Source organism: Tiliqua scincoides, chromosome 8 (genome assembly GCF_035046505.1).
Source record: "Tiliqua scincoides isolate rTilSci1 chromosome 8, rTilSci1.hap2, whole genome shotgun sequence".
Taxonomy (NCBI): Eukaryota; Metazoa; Chordata; class Lepidosauria; order Squamata; family Scincidae; genus Tiliqua; species Tiliqua scincoides.
In genome coordinates this window covers 3,185,028-3,198,080 of record NC_089828.1, presented here as the reverse complement: position 1 = coordinate 3,198,080, position 13,053 = coordinate 3,185,028, and the positions used below count along the sequence as shown (strand labels likewise).

General features: G+C 49.0%; 1 protein-coding gene across 1 annotated transcript in view; it reads left to right on the top strand.

Annotated features, from left to right (window-relative positions):
• The window catches only part of PLEKHO2 (pleckstrin homology domain containing O2), a 29,182-nt gene extending 18,025 nt beyond the window's left edge, over positions 1-11,157 (top strand). Inside the window, exons 4-6 of the mRNA XM_066635699.1 lie at positions 1,218-1,322; positions 5,429-5,527; positions 7,046-11,157. Of these exons, the coding sequence (XP_066491796.1) occupies positions 1,218-1,322; positions 5,429-5,527; positions 7,046-8,266 (1,425 nt within the window). The 3' untranslated portion in view covers positions 8,267-11,157. The remainder of the gene's footprint in view (positions 1-1,217; positions 1,323-5,428; positions 5,528-7,045) is intronic.
• The last annotated feature ends 1,896 nt before the right edge of the window (positions 11,158-13,053 follow it).

The following is a 13,053-nucleotide window of genomic DNA, read 5'->3' as shown; positions in this document are numbered from 1 at the left end:
CTTCATGGAACAAGCATGTCCGCATGGGGACATGCCAAAAGATGCTTTCCTCTTTCTCTGTTGTCCAAATGAACCATGTGTGACCCCCCCACCCCTCTCATTCCACGAGTTTCTCACCATTGACTTGGCAGGGGAGACAATGGTTGATCTGGTGAGGCTCCGCTTGGAGCTACAATTACAGTGTATTGCCTGCACTGTTCAGGGCAGTTGCTATCACCGCCTCCTTGGCCAGAGCAGCGTGACTCAGACTCAGCTGGCTCTGCGCTTGGGAGAAGCAGAATGTTCATCCAGCAAACTGTCCCTCTCTCCATTGTCTGTTTGGGCTGCTGATAGGGTTTTTTTTTTTTTGTTTTTTGTTTTTGGCCTTGCTGCTGATAGGCTGCTGAGAAGGAGTTCAGGTTGCAAAGAAAGGGCTCCCTCCTCTGGTTGGCTGCCTCTCCTCGTTCTGCTGGGTGCTTCAGTCGGAAAAGGAGAAGGAAATGAGGAGCCTGTGCGTGTGTGGTTTTGAACACTCGTTCCCATGAGGGCTGGCACCTAGTTTGAAGAAATCTGAGTCAGTCCTTCAAATGAGTTTTAATCGGTGGGTTAAATCTATGCACACTTGCACATGACAATCAGTTCTGAAGACAGAGGGCCTGATCCTGTCTAAATTTCCAGTGCCGGTGCAGATGTGCCAATGAGGCAAGTGCTGCATCTTTTGGTGGGTCACAGTCACAGAGGCCTCCTCAAGGTAAGGGAACATTTGTTCCCTTATGTTGGGGCTGCATTGCAGCAGTTGGAAAGCTGGATAGGATTGGACTGAACCTTTGTTGCAGTTCTTTCCATGATATACATTGCTGCAACCGTCCTCTTAGAAGAGGCATTCCCTTCCTGTGTGAGGCATTCCCTTCCTGCGTGAGGCATTCCCTTCCTGCGTGAAGCATTCCCTTCCTGCGTGAGTGTTCTTGCACCGTTTGTAAGAATCCTAGCAACTGGGAAGAACTGGAAATTGGCCCACCAGGAATCGGCCAGTGGACTTCTGAGTTCTACCCGCTCCTGACCAACAACCTAAGAAAAGCTTCTTGCGGGCTTAAGGGTCCCGTGGTCACCAGCACACAAAGGGATTTCTGTTTTCAGTGCAGGATACAGCTGGGCATAAATTTTTTTAAAGTAAAAACAAGCCAGCTGTGAAGCCAAATTGCAGACCTTGGCTAAAGTCCTCCCTCTTTTCCTTTCAGGTGCAAGATATCAAATTTCAGGCATCCAGTGGAGAAGAAAAGGAGTCATGGATGAAAGCCCTCAATGAAGGCATCAACCGGGGCAAAAACAAAATCTTTGATGAGGTAATGCATCCACGGAGGAAGCTCCATCTATTTGGACCTTCCACTTTTCATCATTTAAGCAAGTCTTTCAAGAGAGCTTTCTTTACCCCTGCTCTGGTACTTGATCCCGCATGTGGAAGCAGGGGGGTATACTAACCCAGGGGTGGGCAGGTTCGCGTCTATTGGTAGCTGTGATGTTGATCTAAAGTTGCTTCTAAACCTTCCTCCCAGCTCTTCCCTCCCTCAGTGGCTTCAGTTTGTGTTTTGTGTCCTCCCTGGCACCCAGGTTCAAATCTCAATCCCAGTAGCATAGCTGGAGGGAGGAATAGCAAGTACTGCAGGCAAGTACGCAATGCACCGTGTAAGTGGCCCCTCCCATTCGCTGTCAGAGCCATTCTGGGCAGTGACAGCAACATAAAAACCAACAGCATCTCCTGTGCTTGGGTGAATGGGAGACACTCTTCATGTTGTGGCGCCTGCAGTACTTAGCATTTTGCCCCCCAGCTATGCTACTGCTCAGTCCAGCCTCCTTTAGAGCATGGGTGGAATATTGAGCAGAGTGCATGCCTAACGTGTGTGTGTGTGTGTGTGTGTTTTAAATTGTAGAAGCTGCAATTTTGTGACTGGTTCTATGCTCCCACTCCCCCATTGTGCACACTCCACCTTCCCTAAGCCACCATTTCCTGCAGGTAGCTCTCAGGGCTGCAGCAAAAACCACGGTAGCTCCCCAAAACCTAAAGCCTGTCTTCCCTGGAGCTACTTGGAATAAAATGGATACCAACTGGTGCATCTTGCTGCCGTACTGAGCTGTGAAAAGCTGAACCCAGTCTGACCTGCTCTAGAAATGGGTGAGGTGGTGCAGACCAGGTCGTGGTATATCTACATTTCTGCATTGAGTCCCCCCATTTCATCCTCACCACAACCATGTGGTAGGTTTATTTGGGAAATGGTGACTGGGCCAAGGTCACCCAGTAAATTTCATGACTGAGTGAGGAACTGAACCTGGATTTCCCACGCCCTGGTTTGACAGTTGTAAGTCTAACAGTGGCCCTTCCTTTCATGATGTTTTAGCCAGCCACTAGAGGCAGGCTGTGCAGCATGGCCTTTCCCAGTTTGAAGAGACACTTGGCCAACAGTCTGAGGCTAAGAGGCAAAGAAGGAAGGCCCATAGCCAGGGAGACAGACCAGGGACAGACTGCACTTGCTCCCGGTGTGGAAGGGATTGTCACTCCCGAATTGGCCTTTTCAGCCACACTAGATGCTGTTCCAGAACCACCATTCAGAGCGCTATACCATAGTCTTCCGAGACTGAAGGTTGCCAACACAGCCAGCCACTAGGGGTCTAGGGAGACCCTGTCAGAGGATGCAAGGGCTGAGAACTCTAGTCATCTCCTTCCCTGGCTGAAAAGGGAACCAAGGATGAGGCGTACCTTATTTTAAGCCCCAGCTCAGTGGTTTGCAGGGAAGCCCTGTGTGCATCAACGGGTTGGCTCGAGAACCTCAGCATATTGTAAAGGATTCTGGGAATGGAGGGGTAAAAGCTTTCTTGGCCAGTTAGTGAGGCTCGGAAGGCCTGAGTGCATCCTTTCCACCGCCTGTTGAGAAACAGAGTTGTAAACTGATGGGCTTTTCTGCAGCCCTTGATCTTTTCTTGACTGTTCTTGACCTAAGCCTGAATCCTCTTTGTTTACCAGCTTCTTCTCCGTACGTCAGTCCTGTAACCCAGCATCTGATAGCCTGTGCACCGGTGAATTTGAAATGTCCGTGTGTTTAGCGACGTGCTTGGCTCCTGGGTTGGGGTGTCAAGAGAGGGGAGGATTTATTTTGACTGGAGTGGAAAATTCACTCGGGCAGCCATTCATGGGCCTGCATCAAAGATGGTTTTGGCGGTGGAATGTAAACTCTGAATGAACTTCTGAGTCTGGTATTCCCTTTTTTCTCCCTCCTCCTCCCTCTCCTCTCTTCCTTGCAATTAAGCCAAGAGGAGTTTTGTGTAAGCAGAGTGGATCTGTGTTGCTCCCTGAGAAGGAAATGGTTTCATAAGAGCTACCCGAGTGGGTTTGGGTCTCTTTCCCAACACCGGATGCAGGGGAAGGCGGAACTTTCCCTCTCCGGTCGGACGGAATTATCTTTTGAGCATCAGATTATTTAGGGCAGCAAGACTGCCCCCTCGGACCAAGCCCTACGGGCAGCCTACTGAATTGTGTGCTGCCTGGAGACCCAGTTGAGAGGCCCCCCAATTAGAGCTCCTTGCAAATCTGGGCAGGCGAGAGGAGGAAGGCTGCATTCAAGCCATTCATGTCTCCTGTTACACAGGAGGGAGAAATGGGTGATGTCACGCTGGGCAATGCTGGCAGGCTTTGCTGTATCTAGGGATTCTCTGCCAGGGGTGATGGTGGGTACCCAAAGCTGGCAATTGTGAAGCTGGCAATGTGAAGGGCACATTGTTTTTCCCCTGCTGAAGGGGTGTGCTAATGAACTCCGGCTGCCCCGCCTGATAGCATCTGAAAGGGGTCATCTCCTGGGTGAAAAGGCTGGCAAAGTGCTTCAGGCTGAGCACTGGGAGGGTGGGCAGGGGGAATGGCTTGGGCACCTGCTTCGTAGGCAGAAGTCCTTGGCACCTTCTCTAGGCAGGGCTGGGCAGAGAGAAATTTTAGCAGGGGTGCGAAGTTTCTTTTGGACTCCTTCTCTTCTCCATTAGTGAGCCTGTTTCTGATGGGGAACGTAAGGTCCCAGGAAATTTCCAGGCCCCCTTCTTTGGCTCCTGGGCCCCCGTTTTAACTTTGGGCCTGGGTACAATTTACCCCTTGCACCCCCCTCTCATGGGAAAGAAACTTGAGTCTGAACCCTAAAAAGCCACTTCTTATTACTGTGGCAACACTGAGCTGGATAGACCCATCATCAGACCTGAAACATGGCAGTGGCACACGTTGAACTCTGGAAAAAGTTCCTTTGGCTCAAGAGAGGTGGTGGCTGATCAGGCAGGCCTGGGGTTATTTACATGGGAAGGGAAGCCCAAAGGAGTGGTAGAAAGAAGCCTGGTGGCTGTACTTTGCATTGAGAGGAACCCTTGGAAGACCCTTGGCTTATAACAGGGCATTCAAGGTCAACTTGAGACCCATTATTTCTTTCAAGGAAGGGCTGCTTTGCGTGACGTTGAGCTCTTATAAATGGCAAACTTTTTTTAAACACCTGAATGATGTTCCCAAGTTACGTTGTTATAGCTTTTTATGTTAATTACTGGTGGAGCCTGTATAGCTGCGGGGTTTCTGTTCCCGGACAACCCCCCCCCCTGCAGATACCAAAAGCCATGGATAACTAAATCCGCAGTTTTTGGAGCCCACATGAGCTCCGAAGGCAACGGAAGCCATCCTAAGGCCCGTAGAGGCCACGCACAGCCTTTACGGGCCTCCGAATGGCCTCCAGAGGTCCTTGAAGGGCACTTACAGCCTTCAGCTGAAAACTCCCTTCTGGGTTCTCCTGTGGACTGTATAGGCTGTGTGCTTCCTCTAGGTACCTCAGAAGAACCTCTGGAGGTGACCGGAGCACAGCTCCGATTGCCTCCGGAGTCTTCAGGTTGGGACAAATCTGGCTGAATGCGGGTGCAGGGAACCCGCATTGAGCCTGATCCGTGAAAATGAAATCCGCGGATACGTAGGCTCAACTTGTATTAATAATGAAAATAATACAAACTGTGCTTAAGTCCCTAAAATTGCATTCAGATACACTAAAAAAAAATCAGCGTTGCAAACAGATGTTGTGTCATGTGCTTAAAATACTAACATAGGCAATATGGCTCTTCGGCAATCTCGCATGTCTTCGCCACAGGGGTACAATTTGAGACACTTTTCCACTTGCATCAGCTTTCCACTCTATGTATTCCTGGCACAAAGAGATGTTTGTACCATTCTAACATATGTTTTTGGTTTGGTTTATTTATTTAAGAGTTTTTAAAAATCCCATTCCCCCCTCCCCCATAACAGGGTGCCCCAGGCGACTTACGAAAGACATAAAATACAAGGCAAAAAATACAGTAAGGTTGGAGGAAGGAGTTCTCCATCCTCCATTTAGTTTAGCAGGTTTGGAAGACAAACCTTCCTTCATCTGGTTTTTTTCTCTGTTTGAAGGTGAAGGTTGATGAAAGCCTCTCTTTGGAACATGTAACTCGAGGCAGAGCCAAAATGGGTCATGGTCGCCGTCCACCAACCAGAAGCCACCTGAAAGAGGTAATAATCAGAGAGAAAAAACAAACCCAACACCATTTTGCATCTGGCTAGCCTGGGTTCTGCTACTTAAATAAATCTGCAGACAAATGTTTAAATTTTTTTCCTGCCTTTTCCAGTCATGGGGGGAGGGGGGCAAAGGAAGTCATCATCTCTCCTCCCCAATCCACAGCCAATCTCGTGTGACCGTTGAGCATACAACAGGCTGCAGGGTGACCTCAAGTGCACATGTCATCCCCGGCTGTGCATGCACCTTCAAGTGTGAATGGTTGCCTATGCAAATAGCTGCTTTTGTACTGATCCGTGTGCTGTGGAAGAGGGGGTGCATGGGAGGGCTGCCTAAGTAGGGTCTTTGCATGTAGGCTTCAGTTCATAGTCAAGGTTCTGTGCAGAGTGAGGGGTGAGCCCAGATGGCAGATCGTAGGCCACGGGTTGAGCACATGTTTTGCATGTTGAAAGTTCCCATCCCAACTACCAGATCTTTAAAGATGGGAAACACCGGGTTCTGAATCTAGAACAGACCAAGAGATGTAGCCCATTCAGAATAGATAGGACGGGGCTAGATGGTCTGACTCAGCTGAAAGCTGGTTTATGTACTGTGTGTACGGCCTACATGTGCGGGGGAACTGTGTGTGATCCTGCTGTCTTTCAAAGAGAACTCTTTACGTTTCAGAAATAGGCAAGCACACAAGTTGCATTGTAAAAACATAAATCCACACTTATCGCAGTATGAAAACAATCACATGTATTCCAAAGAGAGATGGCACTCTATTCATAAATCAGTTGGCAACCCTGCTTACCTTTTCCCAGATCAGAATTTTTTATGTAATGAATGAATGACTGCCTTTCAAAGCTGTACAGATTGTTTGATGGTCGGGAACAGATTTTTGGTAGGCAGTTAATATTGTGTGAAAGAAAGCTTAGGGGGAATAAAAACCAGTCAGCAGAGGGAAGAACTGTGGAGAGCACTCAGGCCTGGTGATGTTCAGAACTCTTATTTTTGATCTGTTGTAACTTTCTTGGTTTCTAGACTGTTCTCAGGGCTAAATGGTTTAAGAACATAAGAACAGCCCCACTGGATCAGGCCAAGGCCCATCTAGTCCAGCTTCCTGTATCTCACAGCGGCCCACCAAATGCCCCAGAGAGCACACCAGATAACAAGAGACCTCATCCTGGTGCCCTTCCTTGCATCTGGCCTTCTGACATAGCCCATTTCTAAAATCAGGAGATTTTATGTGCACATACACATCATGGCTTGTAACCTGTAATGGATTTTTCCTCCAGAAAGTTGTTCAATCCCCTTTTAAAGGCGTCCAGGCCAGACGCCATCACCACATCCTGTGGCAAGGAGTTCCACAGACCAACCACACGCTGAGTAAAGAAATATTTTCTTTTGTCTGTCCTAACTCTCCCAACACTCAATTTTAGTGGATGTCCCCTGGTTCTGGTGTTATGTGAGAGTATAAAGAGCATCTCTTTAACGATGCTTAACAATGTTTAACAATGCTCTTTCTCATCTAGGTTGCCAACTCCGTATCAGAAGGAATCTTGAGGCTTGATCTGGATGTGGTGGACAATGGCCCTCCAAATGCTGGTTTAGTAACCAGCGAGACAGAGAATGACTTGCCTCCTAAGGAAACGCTCAAACCACCCATGCCCCCTTCGAAACCACTCATGCCCCCAGCAGAGAAACAGTGTGATGATTCCACCCCTGACAATCCTGAAGTGAAGAAACCCCCTATGCCTCCCACCAAACCCCTTAAGGAAACAGAAGCCCCTGGGGAGAATCTGAGCTCTGTGGAAGAAGATGTGCCTTGCTCAGGTGAAGGTGCTGAAGAACCCAAAGTTGCCCCAGATGGAGACAATGGGGAGAACTTAACAGACACCAGCAAGAACACACTCCAAGCTCCAGTGCCTCCTCCAAAGATCTTGTCGGATAAGATGAAGGTGACGGTGATGTGGGACAGCCCAGTGCCGGAATCAGAAGGTGCTGAGGAGCTATCGGTAGCTGGCAGCAAAGAAAACCTCCATGAAATGACACAGGAGACAGCAAAACCTCCAGCCCCTCCTCCTAAGATTTTGTCGGAGCGGCTGAGAGCCTCCATGAATTCTCACTTGGATGACCTGAAGGTCAGTATTCCCGACAGCCACTACCAAGCTGGTGACTCGGAACCCCCAGAGAATGGAATTAATGGTGACAGAGAAACAGAACCTCTCTCTGAAGAAGCCGTGACTCAGGATGGAGAGGAACAGAGAGAGACTCCCTCCGTGGAAGGAGCCAACATGGAAGGTTCCAGCCCACCTTTGAAGGAACAGACCCCCTCGTCGTCGGAGCCAGTGCGGAATTACCTGAGGGGGAATTCCCTGCCTGCCAAGCCTCGCTGTGCCTCTGTAGGGGACCTGCTGATGGAACCCAAAAAGAAACCTCTCTTGGGCCAGGCTCTCCAGCCCGAAGCCACACTCCACATCGCCCGGATGGAGAAGAAGGTTGCGTGTGAGCAGGAAAGAACAGAAAAGCTCCTTCAGAAGGTCCTTCAGGGGGAACTGGAGCAGGCCCGGGAGGGCAATGGGCCTCCCGTCAATGCCGAGACGCTGCTCAATGAGGCAGCAGCACAGCTCCGGCAAGCCTCGCAGGTCTTGCGAGAGATCAAAGATTTAGGAGGACTCGGGAAGGAGCCGGCGGAGGGGCATAAAGGAGTGACGAAGGACTTGGCAACTCTCTATCGGAGAAGTGCTCCCTAAAAGGAAGAAGCTCATCCGTGGCCACTTGGTTAAAATATGGCCATGTTACCATCCTTTCCCCCTGACTAGGTCAGTGTTTTCCATGATGGGGCTATGTCTTGCTGTGCACACCTCTCTTCCCACCAGCAGAGGAATGCCTGCTCAATTTCCAGTTGTCTTTGTGGTGTCCCTGTGGGCCTCAGTCCCATGGTGGATTATGGGAGTGGGACTGCGAGGATCCTGGGAATGATCATCTGCTGGAAAGCAAGCTGAGAGGTCCATCTGTCTGCACCCCCCCATCCCAGATGCTGAGCAAGAATTCTGCAGCAGCAGCTGGTGACCTATGGCAGCCTGGAGAGAGTTAATCCCTAGAAATTGAGAGAGTAGCAGGTGGTGGAGTGAAGTGAAGCTGGTGGGTAGGGATAGCACACCTGTGCAACCCATCTCTTTAATACCCAGTGATCCTGATCCACAGATTTTCATGAGCAGAAGGTGGGGTGCCCGTATCTATGCATAAGAACATAATAAGAGCCCTGCTGGCTCAGGCCATAGGCCCATCTAGTCCAGCTTCCTGTATCTCACAGTGGTGCACCAGATGCCTCAGGGAGCACACAAGACAACCTGCATCCTGGTACCCTCCCGATATGGTTAAAACTTGAGAATTGCCAGGCACTTTGCTAACCCAAGCAATTGTTTCTTCAGAGTCAGTGAAGGTGCTGGAAGATGGGGGCGATTTTCTTGAAGTAGGGGGAGGTAGGGAGGCCTCCAGTTTCAAATACTGCTTTATGCCGTTTGCTGGTTCAGCTCCTGCTAGCCCAGACAGTGATCATTAATTGGAAACGGTTGTTTGATTCCAGACCCAAGTGGAGGGAAAGAGAGTTAGCAAAGGTGGGAAGGGTCCAGCGTGACAGATGGTGAGAATGCAGGAAGATGGCAACCAAGTACATTGCTTTCCAGGCTGGTGCTTCTGCTGGTCACATTGCACATCTAAAGGACTGTGCAATCCTGATGCTCTGTGCAATGTTTCAGTACTCTCAATCTTCCCCACCCCTTTATAGTTTAAAATTCCATAGATTGGACCATTGCACTTCTAGGTCGCCGCATGGATGGTTTCCATCGCACACCCCTTGGCATGGTGGAGAAAAGTGCACGTACTCCCTCCATGCGCTCAGGGCATCTGATGCTATAGTGTGCATGCACAGAAATGCATGCTTGTGACTGGTTCGTACAAAGAAAATGCGAAGCTGCCTTATACCAAGTTGGGCTGTTGGTCCTTCTAGCCCAGTATTACCTACTCTGCCTGGCACTGGGTCTTCAGGGTCTTAGATAGAGCTCTTTCCCATCATCAGCTGCTCACTGACTCTTTTCAGTGGGAATACAGAGATGGAAGTGGGGGAGCATTCTATTATCTCTATTACAGCCAAGTCCTATCCCCCCCCCGCTCATGTTGTGGCCTCAAAATGGCTATACTGCATCCTGTGGTGGGGGGCTGTTGTTGAAGTTTCATCTGGGTAAGGGAATAATTGTTCCCTCACCTGGGGGAACGTAAGTCTCCATAGTGTAGGAGGGGATCTAAGAGGGTAGCTTCCCCCCCCTCCCCACCTTGGCTTCTGGCAATTGCTCAGTGGGGATCCCAGTCCTCCTCCTGGCCTTAAAGTGACAATTTGTATGTCTCTTCAGTCCTGGTCTGATTCATCATAGATGTGCTTTGAAACTGTGGGAAACTTCATGGTCAGCAACTACCTGCCTGGAGTGTCAGCTCAGGTTAGCTTGACTTCTACTCTGCATGCTGGGCGCACGAAAGTGGAACTGATCACTCTAAACATACAGGATAACTGGCTTCTTTCCAGGATATAAAGTATATGCAATATTTTTGCACTCGCAGCTTGCCTCTCCATACACTTAACAGGGTTTTTTTTCTGCTGTATTGTCAAGAGATGCTGTACGGATGCACCTAAACATAAAATTGTGAGTGCAACAAGTGTGTGTGCACGAAGGGCTGTTCACACATGCGTGTTTGTTGCTGGAGGATTTCAGCTTCCAGTGCCTGAAGGGGCTGTCGCAGATTTACGGTCCCCTGTAGAATTTTCATGGTGCTTCTCATGCAAACCTTATTTTAAAAATGCGGTTGGTTCACACTGCGGTCTGTTTGCCGGTCCTCCGTGTAAAGAGAAATACCCACGCATGTGTGAACTGGACCATGTGAACATGTTCGGCAGAGAACTAGGATTAACTGCAGCTCTCTCTGTCTCTCGTGCACTCAGATTGCAAAACTGGGGTTTGCTGCCACAAATTCTTTGTATCAGTAGCATAGCCACTGTGCAAAGTGCAAAGCAGAGGGGAATTTTGCAGGGAGCCTAACAGCGACATGCAAGCGGGCCCTCTCCCTTCGGAGCCATTCCTGGCTCCGTTTTGCTGTAGCAGCCCAGAATGATTTAGAGGGCCGGCTTGCATGGCGTGATGAGGCTCCTTGCAAAACTTAGTGCTCTGAAACCCTTGTGGCTCTGCTGTCGCTTTGTATTTATATAGCTAAGCACTGAAGGAAATAGCTGCTTTTTCGCTTGAAGCATTGATCTAGGCCGGATGTCTTTTAATTACACTGAAGAATTGTCTGACATTTTGCTCAGAGGCCCTTTAATAGAAGCTTAACAAGAAAGCTGTTTGAATTGTGTGTGTGTGCGCGCGCGCGCGTGTGTTTTTTCACAGCCTAGAGCTAAATATTGTACAACATGTACTAATAGTAAATTAAACCTTTTTCTGCACTGTCCTGTAAATAAGAATAACTTAAAGTCTCTTCAACAAGAACTTGGGGCATTTTGTTGCAAAAGAGCCATGAACACAAGTTTTATGTTCACAAGTATTTTGCAGCCTCGTATACAAATTGAAAGTGAGTGGCCCTGCCCCTTTAAGATCCTGAGAAACTTAAAATATATATATATATATATTTTAACAAGATTTATGAGTGTCTTGGTTATTATTTGATCTCAAGAGATGTTTCACATGTGTCTCTAACGTCATTACATTCAAGGCTTCTAGTTTGGCACAATGAGTTAAAACAGTTTTAGCTTTGAAAAGGGCAAAGCACGTATGTGAGGAAATGGGTGAATATATTGTTCCCTTATCCAGAGTCTGACCCCTGATCCATCGAGCTCAGTAAGTGTCTATAGTACTTGCAGCAACTCAGATAGGGGGTCTGAATCAGCCCCACCTGAAGATGCTGGCAGGAACGGAACCTTCATGCAAAGAAGGGGGCCTACTCCTGAACTATGGCCCCTTTTCAGTGGGAAACGGCAGTCCCAGCTGGGTGTAAATGTGTTTGGGTCAGGAGCAGTGTGGTGTAAGAGGGTTATCTTCATGGTCTGCTTCTGGACTTCCTGATTACCTGTATGCAGGACACTGGATTAGGTAGCTCTTTGGTCTTATCCAGGAAGTTCTTAAGAACATCCCTGGTGGATCAGGCCAAAGGCCCATTTAGTTCACCTTCCTGTATCTCACAGTGGCCCACCGGATGCCTCAAGCACCCAAGACAACAAGATAACCATCCCGTGGCCACTCCCTTGCAACTGGTATTCTGAGGTGTCTATGTTGGCACCCTTCTGTCTCGGAAGACTATGGTGTCACGCTCTGAATGGTGGTTCTGGAACAGAGTGTCCTTTCCAGTGCGCGAAGCCTGGGTAAAGTAGGTATGGAGGATAGGCTGTTACCCATGCAGCAAATCCCCCCTCTCCACATCGCTGAAATGGTCCAATGGAAAGGCAGAGGCCAATACGGTTGGTTCCAGCGGCGTCGCAGGAGTTGCCAGAACGTGACTGTGTTCAGCCATGAACTGCCTCAGGGACTCCGGCTCCGCATTTTGCCTGGAGGTTGACTCCTGAAGCCTTTTCCATAACTGGATGTAGCCACAAGGCAGTGGAGGTTTGGGATCAGAGTTTTCCTTCTCTCAGATGAGCTGCCTTCCCAGGCTGATGAGTCCCATCTACCCGGTGGCTGTTTAGTCGCCTCTTACGACAAGTACAGCCAAACCGAGGGCCTATTCTTATCCCCAGCCCCCAGGGGATATTCTGAGGTAACCTACTTCTAAAACCAGGAGGTTGCATGCACCCATCATGGCTTGTAACCTGCGATGGAGTTTTCTTCTAGGAGTCTGTCCAATATCCTTTTAAAGGCATCTCGGCTAGATGCCATCACCACATCCTGTGGCAAGGAGTTCCACAGATTAATTACACGCTGGGTAAAGAAATATTTTCTTTTGTCCTAACTCTCCCGACACTCAGTTTTAGTGGATATTCTCTGGTTCTTGGGAATGAGAGACTCCTTACTCTCTCGAACCTCTCTATGGGGACTCTGCGTAAACACAGAAAGTGATTTAAAGACCCACAGTGCATTTCTTCAGCTGGGTGCCAAAACAGTCTGGGTGAAAATGCTTCAGAGTTGATTCACTGCTACTATAGCAGTCAGAAGCCGCAAGATAATTCTTATCTGAGCCTGTTGCCAGCAGGTCATGTGCGTTCACTCCCCTGTTTTCTTCTAGTGTTTGGCCCATAACCACAATGGAGGACACACTGCCTATACCTTTAAACATGGTGTAGAAGAGAGAATTTTAGTAGGTGCAGCTTTTTAAATCCTTCCATGTTGAACTACACCTGCGAAAATTCCCTCTTGAACGCAATGGTTAAGGGCAGGGGTGCCCAAACCCGACCTGGGGGCCACTTGCGGCCTTCAGGGGCTCCCAATCAGGCCCTCGGGGATCCCCCAGTCTCCAATGATTCTCGGGCCCTCCAGAGACTTGCTAGAGCCCATGCTGGCCT